At 47.5% G+C, this 14,947-nt stretch overlaps 1 protein-coding gene across 9 annotated transcripts in view; it reads right to left on the bottom strand.

Moving 5' to 3' along the window:
• ERBIN (erbb2 interacting protein) overlaps positions 1–14,947 on the bottom strand; it is a 369,988-nt gene that overhangs the window by 44,389 nt on the left and 310,652 nt on the right. For 8 of the 9 annotated variants that reach the window (XM_063963251.1, XM_063963289.1, XM_063963271.1 and 5 more), the window contains 3 exons: positions 13,343–13,460; positions 12,392–12,575; positions 7,893–9,402 (listed from right to left, as the gene is read on the bottom strand). In XM_063963251.1, coding sequence (XP_063819321.1) covers positions 7,893–9,402; positions 12,392–12,575; positions 13,343–13,460 — 1,812 coding nt within the window. The remainder of the gene's footprint in view (positions 1–7,892; positions 9,403–12,391; positions 12,576–13,342; positions 13,461–14,947) is intronic. The other variant, XM_063963284.1, reaches the window with a different exon arrangement.

The raw sequence follows: 14,947 nt of genomic DNA, 5'->3' as shown, positions 1-14,947 counted from the left end.
AATTTTACAAACGTGTTCTCCCCCGACCACGTAGCTGCTCGGCAGAGTTGTAATGCCGAGACCCCTCGGGCAGCCGCCCAGGATGAGCCCACCTTCCTTGTGGAATGGGCCTTGACAGATTTAGGCTGTGGCAGGCCTGCCACAGAATGTGCAAGTTGAATTGTGCTACAAATCCAACGAGCAATCGTCTGCTTAGAAGCAGGAGCACCCAGCTTGTTGGGTGCATACAGTATAAACAGCGAGTCAGATTTTCTGACTCCAGCCGTCCTTGAAATATATATTTTCAATGCCCTGACAACGTCCAGCAACTTGGAATCCTCCAAATCGCTAGTAGCCGCAGGCACCACAATAGGCTGGTTCAGGTGAAACGCTGACACCACCTTAGGCAGAAAATGAGGACGCGTCCGCAGTTCTGCCCTGTCCGAATGGAAAATCAGATATGGGCTTTTATACGATAAAGCCGCCAATTCTGACATTCTCCTGGCTGAAGCCAGGGCCAGTAGCATGGTTACTTTCCATGTAAGATATTTCAAATCCGCCGATTTGAGTGGCTCAAACCAATGGGATTTGAGAAAATCCAAAACTACATTAAGGTCCCACGGAGCCACTGGGGGCACAACCGGGGGCTGTATATGTAGTACTCCTTTTACAAAAGTCTGGACTTCAGGAACTGAAGCCAATTCTTTCTGGAAGAAAATCGACAGGGCCGAAATTTGAACCTTAATGGACCCCAACTTGAGGCCCATAGACAATCCTGTTTGCAGGAAATGTAGGAATCGACCCAATTGAAATTCCTCCGTGGGGGCCTTCCTGGCCTCACACCACGCAACATATTTTCTCCAAATGCGGTGATAATGTTGTGCAGTCACCTCCTTCCTGGCTTTAACCAGTGTAGGAATGACCTCTTCTGGAATGCCTTTTTCCCTTAGAATTCGGCGTTCAACCGCCACGCCGTCAAACGCCGCCGCGGTAAGTCTTGGAATAGACACGGTCCCTGCTGAATCAGGTCCCGTCTTAGAGGTAGAGGCCACGGATTTTCCGTGAGCATCTCCTGAAGTTCCGGGTACCAAGTTCTTCTTGGCCAATCCGGAGCCACGAGTATCGTTCTTACTCCCCTTTGCCGTATAATTCTCAGTACTTTGGGTATGAGAGGCAGAGGAGGAAACACATACACTGACTGGAACACCCACGGTGTTACCAGAGCGTCCACAGCTATTGCCTGAGGGTCTCTTGACCTGGCGCAATACCTGTCCAGTTTTTTGTTGAGGCGAGACGCCATCATATCCACCTTTGGTTTTTCCCAACGGTTCACAATCATGTGGAAGACTTCTGGATGAAGTCCCCACTCTCCCGGGTGTAGATCGTGTCTGCTGAGGAAGTCTGCTTCCCAGTTGTCCACTCCCGGAATGAACACTGCTGACAGTGCTATCACATGATCTTCCGCCCAGCGAAGAATCCTTGCAGCTTCTGCCATTGCTCTCCTGCTTCTTGTGCCACCCTGTCTGTTTACGTGGGCGACTGCCGTGATGTTGTCCGACTGGATCAACACCGGCTGACCCTGAAGCAGGGGTTTTGCCAGGCTTAGAGCATTGTAAATCGCTCTTAGCTCCAGTATATTTATGTGAAGAGACATCTCCAGGCTTGACCATACTCCCTGGAAGTTTCTTCCCTGTGTGACCGCTCCCCAGCCTCTCAGACTGGCATCCGTGGTCACCAGGACCCAGTCCTGTATGCCGAATCTGCGGCCTTCTAACAGATGAGCACTCTGCAACCACCACAGAAGAGACACCCTTGTCCGTGGCGATAAGGTTATCCGCTGATGCATCTGCAGATGCGATCCGGACCATTTGTCCAGCAGATCCCACTGAAAAGTTCGTGCGTGGAATCTGCCGAATGGGATTGCTTCGTAAGAAGCCACCATCTTTCCCAGGACTCTTGTGCATTGATGCACAGACACTTTTCCTGGTTTTAGGAGGTTCCTGACAAGTTCGGATAACTCCTTGGCTTTCTCCTCCGGAAGAAACACCTTTTTCTGAACCGTGTCCAGAATCATTCCCAGGAACAGCAGACGTGTTGTCGGGGTCAACTGAGATTTTGGAAAATTCAGAATCCACCCGTGTTGTTGCAGCACTACTTGGGTTAGTGCTACTCCGTCCTCCAGCTGTTCTCTGGACCTTGCCCTTATCAGGAGATCGTCCAAGTAAGGGATAATTAATACGCCTCTTCTTCGCAGAAGAATCATCATTTCGGCCATTACCTTGGTAAAGACCCGAGGTGCCGTGGACAATCCAAACGGCAGCGTCTGAAACTGATAATGACAGTTTTGCACCACGAACCTGAGGTACCCTTGATGTGAAGGGCAAATTGGGACATGCAGGTAAGCATCTTTTATGTCCAGGGACACCATAAAGTCCCCTTCTTCCAGATTCGCTATCACTGCTCTGAGTGATTCCATCTTGAACTTGAATTTTTGTATGTACAGGTTCAAAGATTTCAGATTTAGAATAGGTCTTACCGAGCCGTCCGGCTTCGGTACCACAAATAGCGTGGAGTAATACCCCTTTTCCTGTTGTAGGAGGGGTACCTTGACTATCACCTGCTGAGAAAACAGCTTGTGAATGGCTTCCAATACCGTCGCCCTGTCTGAGGGAGACGTTGGCAAAGCAGACTTTAGGAACCGGCGAGGGGGAGACTTCTCGAATTCCAACCTGTAATCCTGAGATACTACCTGCAGGATCCAGGGGTCCACCTGTGAGCAAGCCCACTGCGCGCTGAAATTCTTGAGTCGACCCCCCACCGTTCCTGAGTCCGCTTGTAAAGCCCCAGCGTCATGCTGAGGGCTTTGCAGAACCCGCGGAGGGCTTCTGTTCCTGGGAAGGAGCTGCTTGCTGCCCTCTCTTACCCTTTCCTCTGCCTCGGGGCAGATATGACTGTCCTTTTGCCCGCTTCTTATAGGACCGAAAGGACTGCGGCTGAAAAGACTGTGTCTTTTTCTGTTGGGAGGGGGTCTGAGGTAAAAAGGTGGATTTCCCGGCAGTTGCCGTGGCCACCAAATCCGATAGACCGACGCCAAATAATTCCTCCCCTTTATACGGCAATACTTCCATATGCCGTTTGGAATCCGCATCACCTGACCACTGTCGTGTCCATAAACTTCTTCTGGCAGATATGGACATCGCACTTACTCTCGATGCCAGAGTGCAAATATCCCTCTGAGCATCTCGCATATAAAGAAAAGCATCCTTTAATTGCTCTTAAGTCTGTAAAATACTGTCCCTATCCAGAGTATCAATATTTTCAGTCAGGGAATCCGACCAGACCACCCCAGCACTGCACATCCAGGCTGAGGCGATGGCTGGTCGCAGTATAACACCAGTATGTGTGTATATACTTTTTAGGGTAGTTTCCAGCCTCCTATCAGCTGGATCCTTGAGGGCGGCCGTATCAGGAGACGGTAACGCCACTTGTTTTGATAAGCGTGTGAGCGCCTTATCCACCTTAGGGGGTGTTTCCCAGCGCGCCCTAACCTCTGGCGGGAAAGGGTATAATGCCAATAACTTTTTTGAAATTAGCACTTTTCTATCTGGGTTAACCCACGCTTCATCACATACATCATTCAATTCCTCTGATTCAGGAAAAACTACAGGTAGTTTTTTCACCCCCCACATAATACCCCTTTTTGTGGTACTTGTAGTATCAGAGATATGCAAAGCCTCCTTCATTGCCGTGATCATATAACGTGTGGCCCTACTGGAAAATACGTTTGTTTCTTCACCGTCGACACTAGATTCAGTGTCCGTGTCTGGGTCTGTGTCGACCGACTGAGGTAAAGGGCGTTTTACAGCCCCTGACGGTGTCCGAGACGCCTGGGCAGGTACTAACTGGTTTTCCGGCCGTCTCATGTCGTCAACTGATTTTTTGTAATGTGCTGACATTATCACGTAAATCCATAAACAAAGCCATCCATTCCGGTGTCGACTCCCTGGGGGGTGACATCACCATTACCGGCAATTGCTCTGCCTCCACACCAACATCGTCCTCATACATGTCGACACACACGTACCGACACACAGCAGACACACAGGGAATCCTCTATTGAAGACAGGACCCCACTAGCCCTTTGGGGAGACAGAGGGAGAGTTTGCCAGCACACACCCAAGCGCTATAATATATATGGGAACAACCCTATATAAGTGTTGTATCCTTATAGCAGCTTAAATATAGTAATATCGCCAAAAAAAGTGCCCCCCCTCTCTGTTTTACCCTGTTTCTGTAGTGCAGTGCAGGGGAGAGTCCTGGGAGCCTTCCTCACAGCGGAGCTGAGCAGGAAAATGGCGCTGTGTGCTGAGGAGAATAAGCCCCGCCCCCTATTTCGGCGGGCTCTTCTCCGGAGTTTGTGAGATCTGGCAGGGGTTAAATACATCCATATAGCCTCAAGGGCTATATGTGATGTATTTTTTAGCCATAAAAAGGTATTATACATTGCTGCCCAGGGCGCCCCCCCAGCGCCCTGCACCCTCCGTGACCGCTGTGTGAAGTGTGCTGACAACAATGGCGCACAGCTGCAGTGCTGTGCGCTACCTCAGGAAGACTGAAAAGTCTTCTGCCGCCTGCTTCTGGACCTCTTCCATCTTCGGCATCTGCAAGGGGGGTCGGCGGCGCGGCTCCGGGACCGGACTCCATGGCTGGGCCTGTGTTCGATCCCTCTGGAGCTAATGGTGTCCAGTAGCCTAAGAAGCCAATCCATCCTGCACGCAGGTGAGTTGACTTCTCTCCCCTAAGTCCCTCGATGCAGTGAGCCTGTTGCCAGCAGGACTCACTGAAAATAAAAAACCTAAAAACTTTTTCTAAGCAGCTCTCTAGGAGAGCCACCTAGATTGCACCCTGCTCGGACGAGCACAAAAACCTAACTGAGGCTTGGAGGAGGGTCATAGGGGGAGGAGCCAGTGCACACCACCTGATCCTAAAGCTTTAATTTTTGTGCCCTGTCTCCTGCGGAGCCGCTAATCCCCATGGTCCTGACGGAGTCCCCCCCAGCATCCACTAGGACGTTAGAGAAATGACAAGAATATTGTTTTTTCCTGTAGTACTACAAGTCCCAGCAAGCCTCCCCCGCAAGCTGGTACTTGGAGAACCACAAGTACCAGCATGCGGGAGAAAAACAAGCCCGCTGGTACCTGTAGTACTACTGAAAAAAAAATACCCAAATAAAAACAGGAGACACACACCTTGAGAGTAAAACTTTATTGCACACCTGCCGACACACACATACTTACCTATGTTGACCCGCCGACTGCCACGTCTCCTGATCCGAAGATCCGGGGTACCTGTTAATCAAATTATACTCACCTCAATCCAGTGTCCAGATATAAATCCTCGTACTTGGCAAAACAAATAAACGCACACCCGGACCAGCGGACTGAAAGGGGTCCCATGTTTTCACATGGGACCCCTTTCCCCGAATGCAGAGACCCCTCCGTGACTGCTGTCACAGAAAGGTCTCTTAAGCCAATCAGCGAGCGCAACGTCCTGGCACTCTGCTGATTGGCTGCACGTCTGAGCTGTCAGACAGCGCTTCGCAAAGCCTCTCCATTATACTCAATGGTGGGAACTTTGCGTCAGCGGTGAGGTCACCCGCGGTCAGCGGCTGACCGCGGGTAACCCCACCACTGACGGCAAAGTTCCCACCATTGAAAGTAATGGAGAGGCTTTGCGATGCGCTGTCTGAGGTCACACGCGCATACAGCCAATCAGGTGAGTGCAACGAAGTAGCGCTTCCTGATTGGCTGAAGGGACCTCTGTGACAGGAGTCACGTGGTGTCCCGCTGGTCCGGGTGTGCGTTTGTTTTGCCAAGTACGAGGATTTATATCTGGACACTGGATTGAGGCGAGTATAATTTGATTCACAGGTACCCCGGATCGTCGGATCAGGAGACGTGGCAGTCGGCGGGTCAACATAGGTAAGTATGTGTGTGTCGGCAGGTGTGCAATAAAGTTTTACTCTCAAGGTGTGTGTCTCCTGTTTTTATTTGGGTATTTTTTTTCCAGTAGTACTACAGGTACCAGCGGGCCCGTTTTTCTCCCGCATGCTGGTACTTGTGGTTCTCCAAGTACCAGCTTGCGGGGGAGGCTTGCTGGGACTTGTAGTACTACTGGAAAAAACAATATTCTTTACATTTTCTCAAGGCTATCAGCCTCCCATCCGCAGCCCTTGGATGGGGGTGGACAGCCTCGGGCTTCACCCCTGGCCCTTGGGTGGCGGGGACCTCTTGATTGAAGGGGTCCCCACTCCCCCAGGGTACCCCGGCCAGGGGTGACTAGTTGGATATTTAATGCCACGGCCACAGGGCACTGTATAAAAGTGACCCCCGGCTGTGGCATTATCTGTCCAGCTAGTGGAGCCCGATGCTGGTGTAAAAAATACGGGGGACCCTTACTCTTTTTGTCCCCCGTATTTTTTGCACCAGCACCAGGCGCAGAGCCCGGTGCTGGTTTTAAAAATACGGGGGATCCCCTGTCCATTTTCCCCCCGGATTTTTAGAACCAGGACCAGCTCGAAGAGCCCGAGGCTGCTAATGCTTTGGAGGGGGTGACCCCACGCCATTTTTTTTCGTGTTTTTTCCCGTTTTGAAAAAAAACGAAACAAAATCCGTCAAATCGGCCGTTTTTCGTCAGCGGGACTGTCGAATCCGTTTTTTATTGCATATGGTCAATTTCGGCACCCACTTGCCGAAATTAGACTGTCGAATTGTGTCGAATTGAAAAACGGCCGAAAAATTGCCGCGATTCGCCGCTAATTGCATATACCCCATAGGGTCCACAAAAAGTATTTGTTATGTATACACAATGCTTAATAGTGAATGTTAATAAATCTCAAATCAATCCATTTGATTTCATGATGTAAATAATAAAACTGTCAAAAGGTGTGGAGACTTTTTTTCCCCCCAACTAAATTTCTCTCTTTCTCAATGTAATTGTTAAAGTTTATTTTGCAAACTGTACAGATCAATTTTCATTGCACAAGTGATGCTAATATGAGGATAAACCAAAAGCAGGAGCATTACCAAATAATAGAAAGCACAGAACCCAGGTTAGTACAGCACCACTTAAAGCGGCCATAGCATGAGCACCCTCACAAGCTTTCTAAACCAACCGAGGACGCAACATTATAAATCGTAACCTTTTATCCAACTGAACTAAGTAAATTACACAAAAAAAACCCCAAATATAACCCCACAAGATCTCATGATACATTAAGAACAGCCTGGTTCCCTTCCAGATACATGTGTATAAATATAAATAAATATAAATAAATAAATAATAAATCTAATGAATGTCTTAATTGCAATGTTCCAAATTGTTTAAATTAGAACCATTGTTAAATGACAGCGAAAACATACACACAATGGGGGTAATTCCAAGTTGATCGCAGCAGGAAATTTTTTAGCAGTTGGGCAAAACCATGTGCACTGCAGGGGGGGGGGGCAGATATAACATGTGCAGAGAGAGATAGATTTGGTTGTGGTGAGTTCAATCTGCAATCTAAATTGCAGTGTAAAAATAAAGCAGCCAGTATTTACCCTGCACAGAAACAAAATAACCCACCCAAATCTAACTCTCTCTGCAAATGTTATATCTGCCTCCCCTGCAGTGCACATGGTTTTGCCCAACTGCTAAAAAATTTCCTGCTGCGATCAACTTGGAATTACCCCCAATGTTCTCTGGTTAATTATCTTTCTGGAAGTGGCAGTAAAGTCACAATATTATGACAATAGTACAAATTGTTTCATCACCTTGAAATAAAGTATTACTTTTTGGAAAAGGTGGCATTAGAAAACAAAAGCAGCTGAAAAAGAATACATGATGTATGATCCACAGAGTTATTATCTTACCTTCTCTAGCTTCTTCGCCTCTATGTGCCGCAAGACCTGTTCCCTCCAATCATGAGGGACTTTACTCCTGCCTTGAGGGTCCAATAACGAGTGCTCTGAATTAACTCTAGCATTTGGCTTTTTTGAGGGACTAGTCCGAGAGTAGTTAAAATCACTGACAGACATTGTTCGCTCAGGAATATCATGAACAGAAGGACGTGCGCTTTGAGGTCTGGGTACATTGGGGCCATCAATGCTGTATGTCCTGGCTGACAGGGGTCTCTGCGGACCTGACATCATGTGTGGTGGTCTGCCCATTGAATGTAATTCTCTGTATGTCATATAGTCACCTTCTGGTACAAGAACCCTCCTTCCAGGTCCTGCATCACCCAGAGACATGGAGGCATTGGAGGAGACACTGCCTTGTCTTTGAAGGGTGTTACGACTTGCTCCCTGGATTATCCGATCATTTGGGGACATGGCCCATGCTTCCACATGTCTTGGTCCCATCCTCTGTTGCACACTGTACATGTTACTTGACTTTACGTTATTGTGATTAGAGAAATTCATGTTGGCAGAGTGTTTGACATAATTGGGACTGTCTACACTGTCAGACATATGGAAGCGTGGAGGAGGCAACCCCCCCTGTTCTATAGGGGTACTTTGTTTGTGCAAAAGCAGACCGTCTTTGGCAGTAGCACTACTACTACTGTACTGCACATTATATTGAGGCACAGCAATCATCTGAGACACCGGGGGACCCCTCATTGTGTATAGTCCCTCTGGATTATGGTTGGAGTCAAATTTGAAAACGCTTTTCTTTCCAGTAGATACAAGATCTGAAGAGGAAGATGAACAATTGAACACCTGCAATGGCTGATCATAAAGAAGAGTTGCAGACTTGCTCCTAACAATGCTTTGTCCCTCCACTCCTGCTGTAGCAGGTTTCCCGACATAGGACATCTGTGGAGAGCCACTGTCGCTGAGGATATCGTAGATCCTCAGTGCTCCAGTGTCGACGTTGGTTACGCTGTGTGATTTCCCGACAGAGCCCATGGAGTCTCCGAGCTGTGGAGAGAGGTCATCAGTGCTCTTTGAAACACACATATCAAAAGAAGGCACTGAATCCTCGGATGCCCTCCTTCCTGGGTCACTCATATCCGAAGACGTCTGCTCATCCGGCGAATGCCCGTTAACCTTATTCATGGCGCACACATCAGGGTACGTTATCCTATTCTCCAAGACTTCCGTCTCTTCTTTCTCATTGTTGTTTGAAAACCCCTTTCCTGGTACCTCCTCCTGTGAGATCAGTGACCTCTCTAGGGAATCTGACTGAACGCTACCATCGCTTGTTAGGTTATTGTTTATGTTTATTTGGTTCAAGTTGTGTGGTATCTCTGTGATGTTATTTGCTCTTTTCTCCCGAATGATATTCTCTTCATTGTTTGGTGATGGGATCTCCGCAATTTCTCTCTCTGCATTTAATTTGCCCCCATTATGCAAAAGATTGTTTAAATTTTCATCTTCTTGTCTGTAAGCAAAGCACAAAATTATGAGGCCCAGAATAGGCATATGGGTACATGGCTACTGTCTAATAGGACAAAGGACACATATCTACAATGACATTGGTGACCGACACTGCATCTTATAACCCAGGGGTGGCCAAACAATCGATCGCGATCGACTGGTCGATCGCAGACATACAACCAGTCGATCGCGATCCGCTGCCCATCCACCCGAAGCCGCGCCTCTCCTGCCTGCCGTCCTGCCCCTCAGTCTGGTCTCCGGCAGTGACGGCGGAGTGTATAGCTCAAATCAGACTGAGGGGCAGGACGGCAGGCAGGAGAAGCGCGCGATGCACTCTCCACACAGCACGGTGAGCACTATGGGGGCATATCTGGCAATGTGGGGCATATTTGGCACTGTGGGGGCATATCAGGCACTGCGGGCACATGGCACAGTGGCGGCATATGTGGCACTGTGGGGTCATATCTGGCACTGTGGGGGCATATCTGGCACATGGCACTGTGGGAGCATATCTGTAATCTGGCACTGTGGGGGCATATCTGGCACTGCAGGCACATGGCACTGTGGGGGTATATCTGTAATCTGGCACTGTGGGGGCATATCTGGCACTGCGGGCACATGGCACTGTGGGGGCATATCTGTAATCTGGCACTGTGGTGGCATATCTGGCACTGCGGTCACATGGCACTGTGGGGGTATATCTGTAATCTGGCACTGTGGGGGCATATCTGGCACTGCGGGGGCATATCTGTAATCTGGCACTGTGGGGGCATATCTGGCACTGCGGTCACATGGCACTGTGGGGGTATATCTGTAATCTGGCACTGTGGGGGCATATCTGGCACTGTGGGGGGAATATCTGGCACTGCGGGCACATGGCACTGTGGGGGCATATCTGGCACTGTGGGGGCATATCTGGCACTTGGGGCATATCTGGAACTGCGGCCACATGGCACTGTGGGGGTATATCTAATCTGGCACTGTGGGGGCATATCTGGCACTATGGGGGCATATCTGGCACTGCGGGCACATGGCACTGTGGGGGCATATCTGTAATCTGGCACTGTGGGGGCATATCTAGCAGTGTGGGCACATGGCACTGTGGGGGCATATCTGTATTTGGCACTGTGGGGCATATCTGGCACTGTGGGCACGTGGCACTGTGGGGGCATATGTCTATCTGGCACTGTGGGGGCATGTGTGTTTGAGGTTTTTACCTGTGGGGGCCAATGTGTTATTTCGTGCGAGACAGTCATTACACTCTGTGCAACAAGGCTACGTCCCTTTTTTTGTTATACCACGCCCACTTTTTGTTATACCACTCCCACTTTTTTGTTATACCACGCCCCTTTTTTTGTGCGCGCTCCTGCGCCGCATGCTATTATTCCTCCTAGGTAGATCACAAAAGCTTTTAGCTTTCAAAGTAGATCACCGACTCCAAAAGTCTGGCCGCCCCTGTTATAAACGATTACAGGGCTATATTGCAGGCTTTAATATCTCTTTCTCTGTTACTTCCAACCAAGTCCTATTAGGGCTATTTCACACTAGCCGGTTTTCACCATGCAGTTATTTATGAAAACACATTGCTCCTGTCAGACAACATGGATACGGCCCAGTCGCCGTGTTCCAGCCGGGAAGATCCACTGAATAGGACGGCTGCCGGGCCGTGGCGTCCCTGAAAGCAGTGAAGTATGTGTGTGAATGGGCTCTTTTACACATAACAGCTTGTTTTTTTTTCTGCTGCTGCTGCGCATGTGCACAACATTAAACATGGCTCAAAGCCGTTGTATGTGAAAGGGCAGTGACGGCCGGTAAAAAACTGCCCGGCTTTTTGCCGGCCGGTGAAAACGGACTAGTGTGAAATAGCCCATACACTCCTTTTCTCAGGTTTTGTTCCCCTATATAGAACATTAAGAGCCCAATTAGGTGTTGTTGGAGGGTGCTCAGGCAGTAGCCTGGTATTAGGACACTCACTTTGCAGCAAGAGGTAGAATCTACTGCACCAGGAACACAGCGTGCAGTAGTGATATATCACACTACATTTACAGAAAAATATGCAATGCATATTTGAACAAACCCGTACTTTTATGGTCTACTCATAAATACTATCTAGGCCATTGTTTTTACCCATGCTTAATCTCTAATTTAAAGGAATAGAAACCCGAGCGTTAAGCATCGCTACATTGTAACACCTTTGATCATTCATACAATTACAGTAAGTTGCAATCTCTGCTGTGTATATGTAGCATGACGCGCTAGTAAAGTGAGCATCATTTGGAACAATTAACGGACATCTATGGACACTCAATTAGGATCAAATGCACCCACCAACTGAAACAAACTTATGCCTGCTTGTTGCACAGTTTTGGATGGACTCTGGAGGAACTGATTAGGCTAACCACTGTGCCAGCTAAACTCTGGGACACTACAGCTCTACTTGTTTGAGGCTACAATGCATAAGGACAACTAATTTCAGGAATGGGCCCTTATTGATTTAATACCAACTATATCTGTGTATTGCAAATACAGGAAGATATTCAATTGTTTAGAGCGCAGCATCCAGTACATTGTGTCCAACGGAGCTACTCAATTGTTGCTCTGTTCGGGCGCAATCAGCTGCCAGCGCTTCAACTCGCACCGCCCGGGGTGGTGAGCTAAATGAGAGAAAAGTGACCCATTTGAGCTCTCAAAAGGTCCTTTTCCGCGTCATGCCCATTAGTTTTACACAACTAAACCCGACCTCTCTGGGCACGATAAGTGCGATAAAAAAGTATGACTGTATAATGCGCCCCAAACACACACACCCTCCCGAGAGATTGGGAGTGAAAGACAATTGAATATTGCCCTCAATGTAATAGCTTCCTATTGCAGCAGGCTAGTCATATACTATGTGCTCCAAATTAATAACCCAAAAAGGTTTATTAAAAGGACTGTAGTATGGAATGCAAACTATTGTAATAAGAACAGACATCAGATAAGAAACGCGCACAAACCTTAATTTCAAGCTCATTGCAATGCTAGAGTCTTTCTCTGGAGAACACAGAGAGGTGTCATGGCTGCTCTCAGTGTTTAAGGAGACAGAGTCGGACATACGGGATGGTGAGGAACAATTACTATTGTTCTGATTACTGTTGTGGGTCACCTCATCTGACAAAGAGTCTGCATCTTTAGTATCATCTGAAACACAAAACATGTATCCGTTCAGTGAAAGGCGAGCTGTCAACACATCAAGGGGAGAGTACTGCAATGTAGTCATCTTCAGTGTATGTGAGAGACTTCGTGCCTGACTCAAATCCCGTCATGACTACGTTTCCGTATGCGGGGTACTGTATGTGTGAAAACATGCAAATGTCCCAGCCGCGGAGATTGGTACACAGACGCCCACCGACATGGTCTCTGATATGCCGCTTGCATACAAAGAAGCACCAGAGCATTAGTGGGATGGCCATAGGAAGTACTCCGGGTAAGCCTTGCTCCCTCCTCTGTGTAATTAACTAGACGTTATCAGGTTTCATCTGAGTAATGTGGAAACCACTGACATTGCCAATTAGAAGTGGCGGTGGAGGTTTGCTGTATCAATAGAATTCGGTAACACAGGGCTACCAAAGATACAAATAATTACACATTTAAGTAATAGAAAGAGTGATTTGTGGGCTTGCCCTTTAATCATAATGCAAAGGCAGTACGAATTCATTTACTGTAGTATGCACTATTATCTTATTTTTAAGCTGCCACACAGTTTCGGCAGCGCTGAACTGACAGAAAATGGAGACAAGGAGCACTGAAAGCAGGAACACAGCTCGGGATGAACAAGGGCTCTGTCAAAGAGAGCTTACATGCAAAGAGTATTAATAATAAACAGTTGAAGTGCAAACTGTAGTGTAGGACAGGGGAGGACAGACAAGCGTATAGTAGAAGGCGGGATGGCAGGCTGTCATTTTCACCTTTCCTGTTGTTGCTCAGTGCTACCACCTTTGGTTGGTTCATAGAAGTCTCTATGAGTGGTGGCCGCATCTCGGCCATCTTCATTTCCTCATCATAAGACAGGTCTTCTGACTCCTGCTGAACAGAAATGTTAGCACATTTAAAAGGAATACTTTCGAAAAGTTTATATCGTTTAATATTAAGAAAAACATTCGGGAGCATACGGTTATGTTTACAGGTACGTTTAAAAATAAAATAAATCTCAATTGCGGCCTTGTAGGTTTTCCAGCTTCAGCGGTCTGGCAGTCTGAATTCAGCAGGAAATAAAAGTAGGTTACTGAATTATCACCAGTAAGCCGAGAACATGGTTTATGGAGAGTCATTTCACACATGTATTTACTGGTGTCATTTATAAATATAATTGCTATAACTGGCAAACATTCCCATGGTATGGTTATCTGACAAGTCCTATAACTTGTGCAAATGCAAGTTTTTTGGCATTTGCCTGTGTTAAAAAGTAAGCATATAAGTTAAATATATGCATTAACCCATTCAGGCAATTTTCACGTAATTCTACTACAAACGTTGATCTTAAAACTGTGTTAGCCTTCAGTGACTACTATAAGCGCGATCACACAGTGGTAAACAATGCTGTGCAAGGCTCTCAGAGATTACTGGGCACTCGGTAATTTAAAAGCAATTCAAAATTAATTAAAGGAAAAAGCCAGTGGATCACATTGTAGTTTGGCGGCAATGAGCTCACACAATTCCTGCATCTTGGTGTCACGTTTAAGCTTTGCACACTCAACAAGCAACTGGAAATGGCACAGTGCCCACTTTCAACATAAAGCAGCTTATAGGCTATTTGCTTGGTGCCCAATGTTAAACTGAACTGTTTATTTCTACTCTTCATGAGAATTAGTTATAAGAAAGAATCATAACCCTCAGGCAGTCTATGTGCTCCGTCAAACAGGATGAAAGATAAGTTCAAAGACTGCGAGTTGAGGGAAGAAATAATCAACTGTTTCATTATTCCCGACTGTAGGTGAAATAAGCGGCTCGCTTCATGGCAATCATCCTCTCAGCAGTTACATATGAACTTGCAAAACCAAGAAATGTAGGGGAGTTCTAACTAGATGGAACAGCTATAATATCACAAAACCTCTGGTTGGAGATGGCTAAAATCTATCTTGTTGCCCGACTAAAGAGCAGCACTGACGGGAGAGATGTGTGCTGAGCGATCTTAACAAAGACCGCTCAGCACATCCCCCCCCCCCCCCGCTCAGCACAGCGCAATGTGTGCTGAGCGAGGGTGGGGGGAGAAAGACACGGGGGGGCCCGCTCACTTAATACAGAGCTGAAGTGAGTGACCCGCTAGATTGAGCCTGCATGCAGGCTCAATCTGGCACCGGCGATAGCGATGCGTGGGGCCACGCATCGCTGTTGCTGGGCGGCATTAACACGATAGATCCGTGCTTAAATTCTAAGCAATCTAGTCAGAATGCTTAGATTTTAAACACGGATCTCTCCGTGTGTACCCCCCTTAACAGTTCAGTTGAAGTAACATAAAACTAACGTTGCAATCTTGCATTGTAAAGATACAGATGGATGGACACACATAGAGA

This window comes from Pseudophryne corroboree, chromosome 1 (assembly GCF_028390025.1).
Source record: "Pseudophryne corroboree isolate aPseCor3 chromosome 1, aPseCor3.hap2, whole genome shotgun sequence".
Lineage (NCBI taxonomy): Eukaryota > Metazoa > Chordata > Amphibia > Anura > Myobatrachidae > Pseudophryne > Pseudophryne corroboree.
This window is presented reverse-complemented; position numbering and strand designations above follow the sequence as displayed.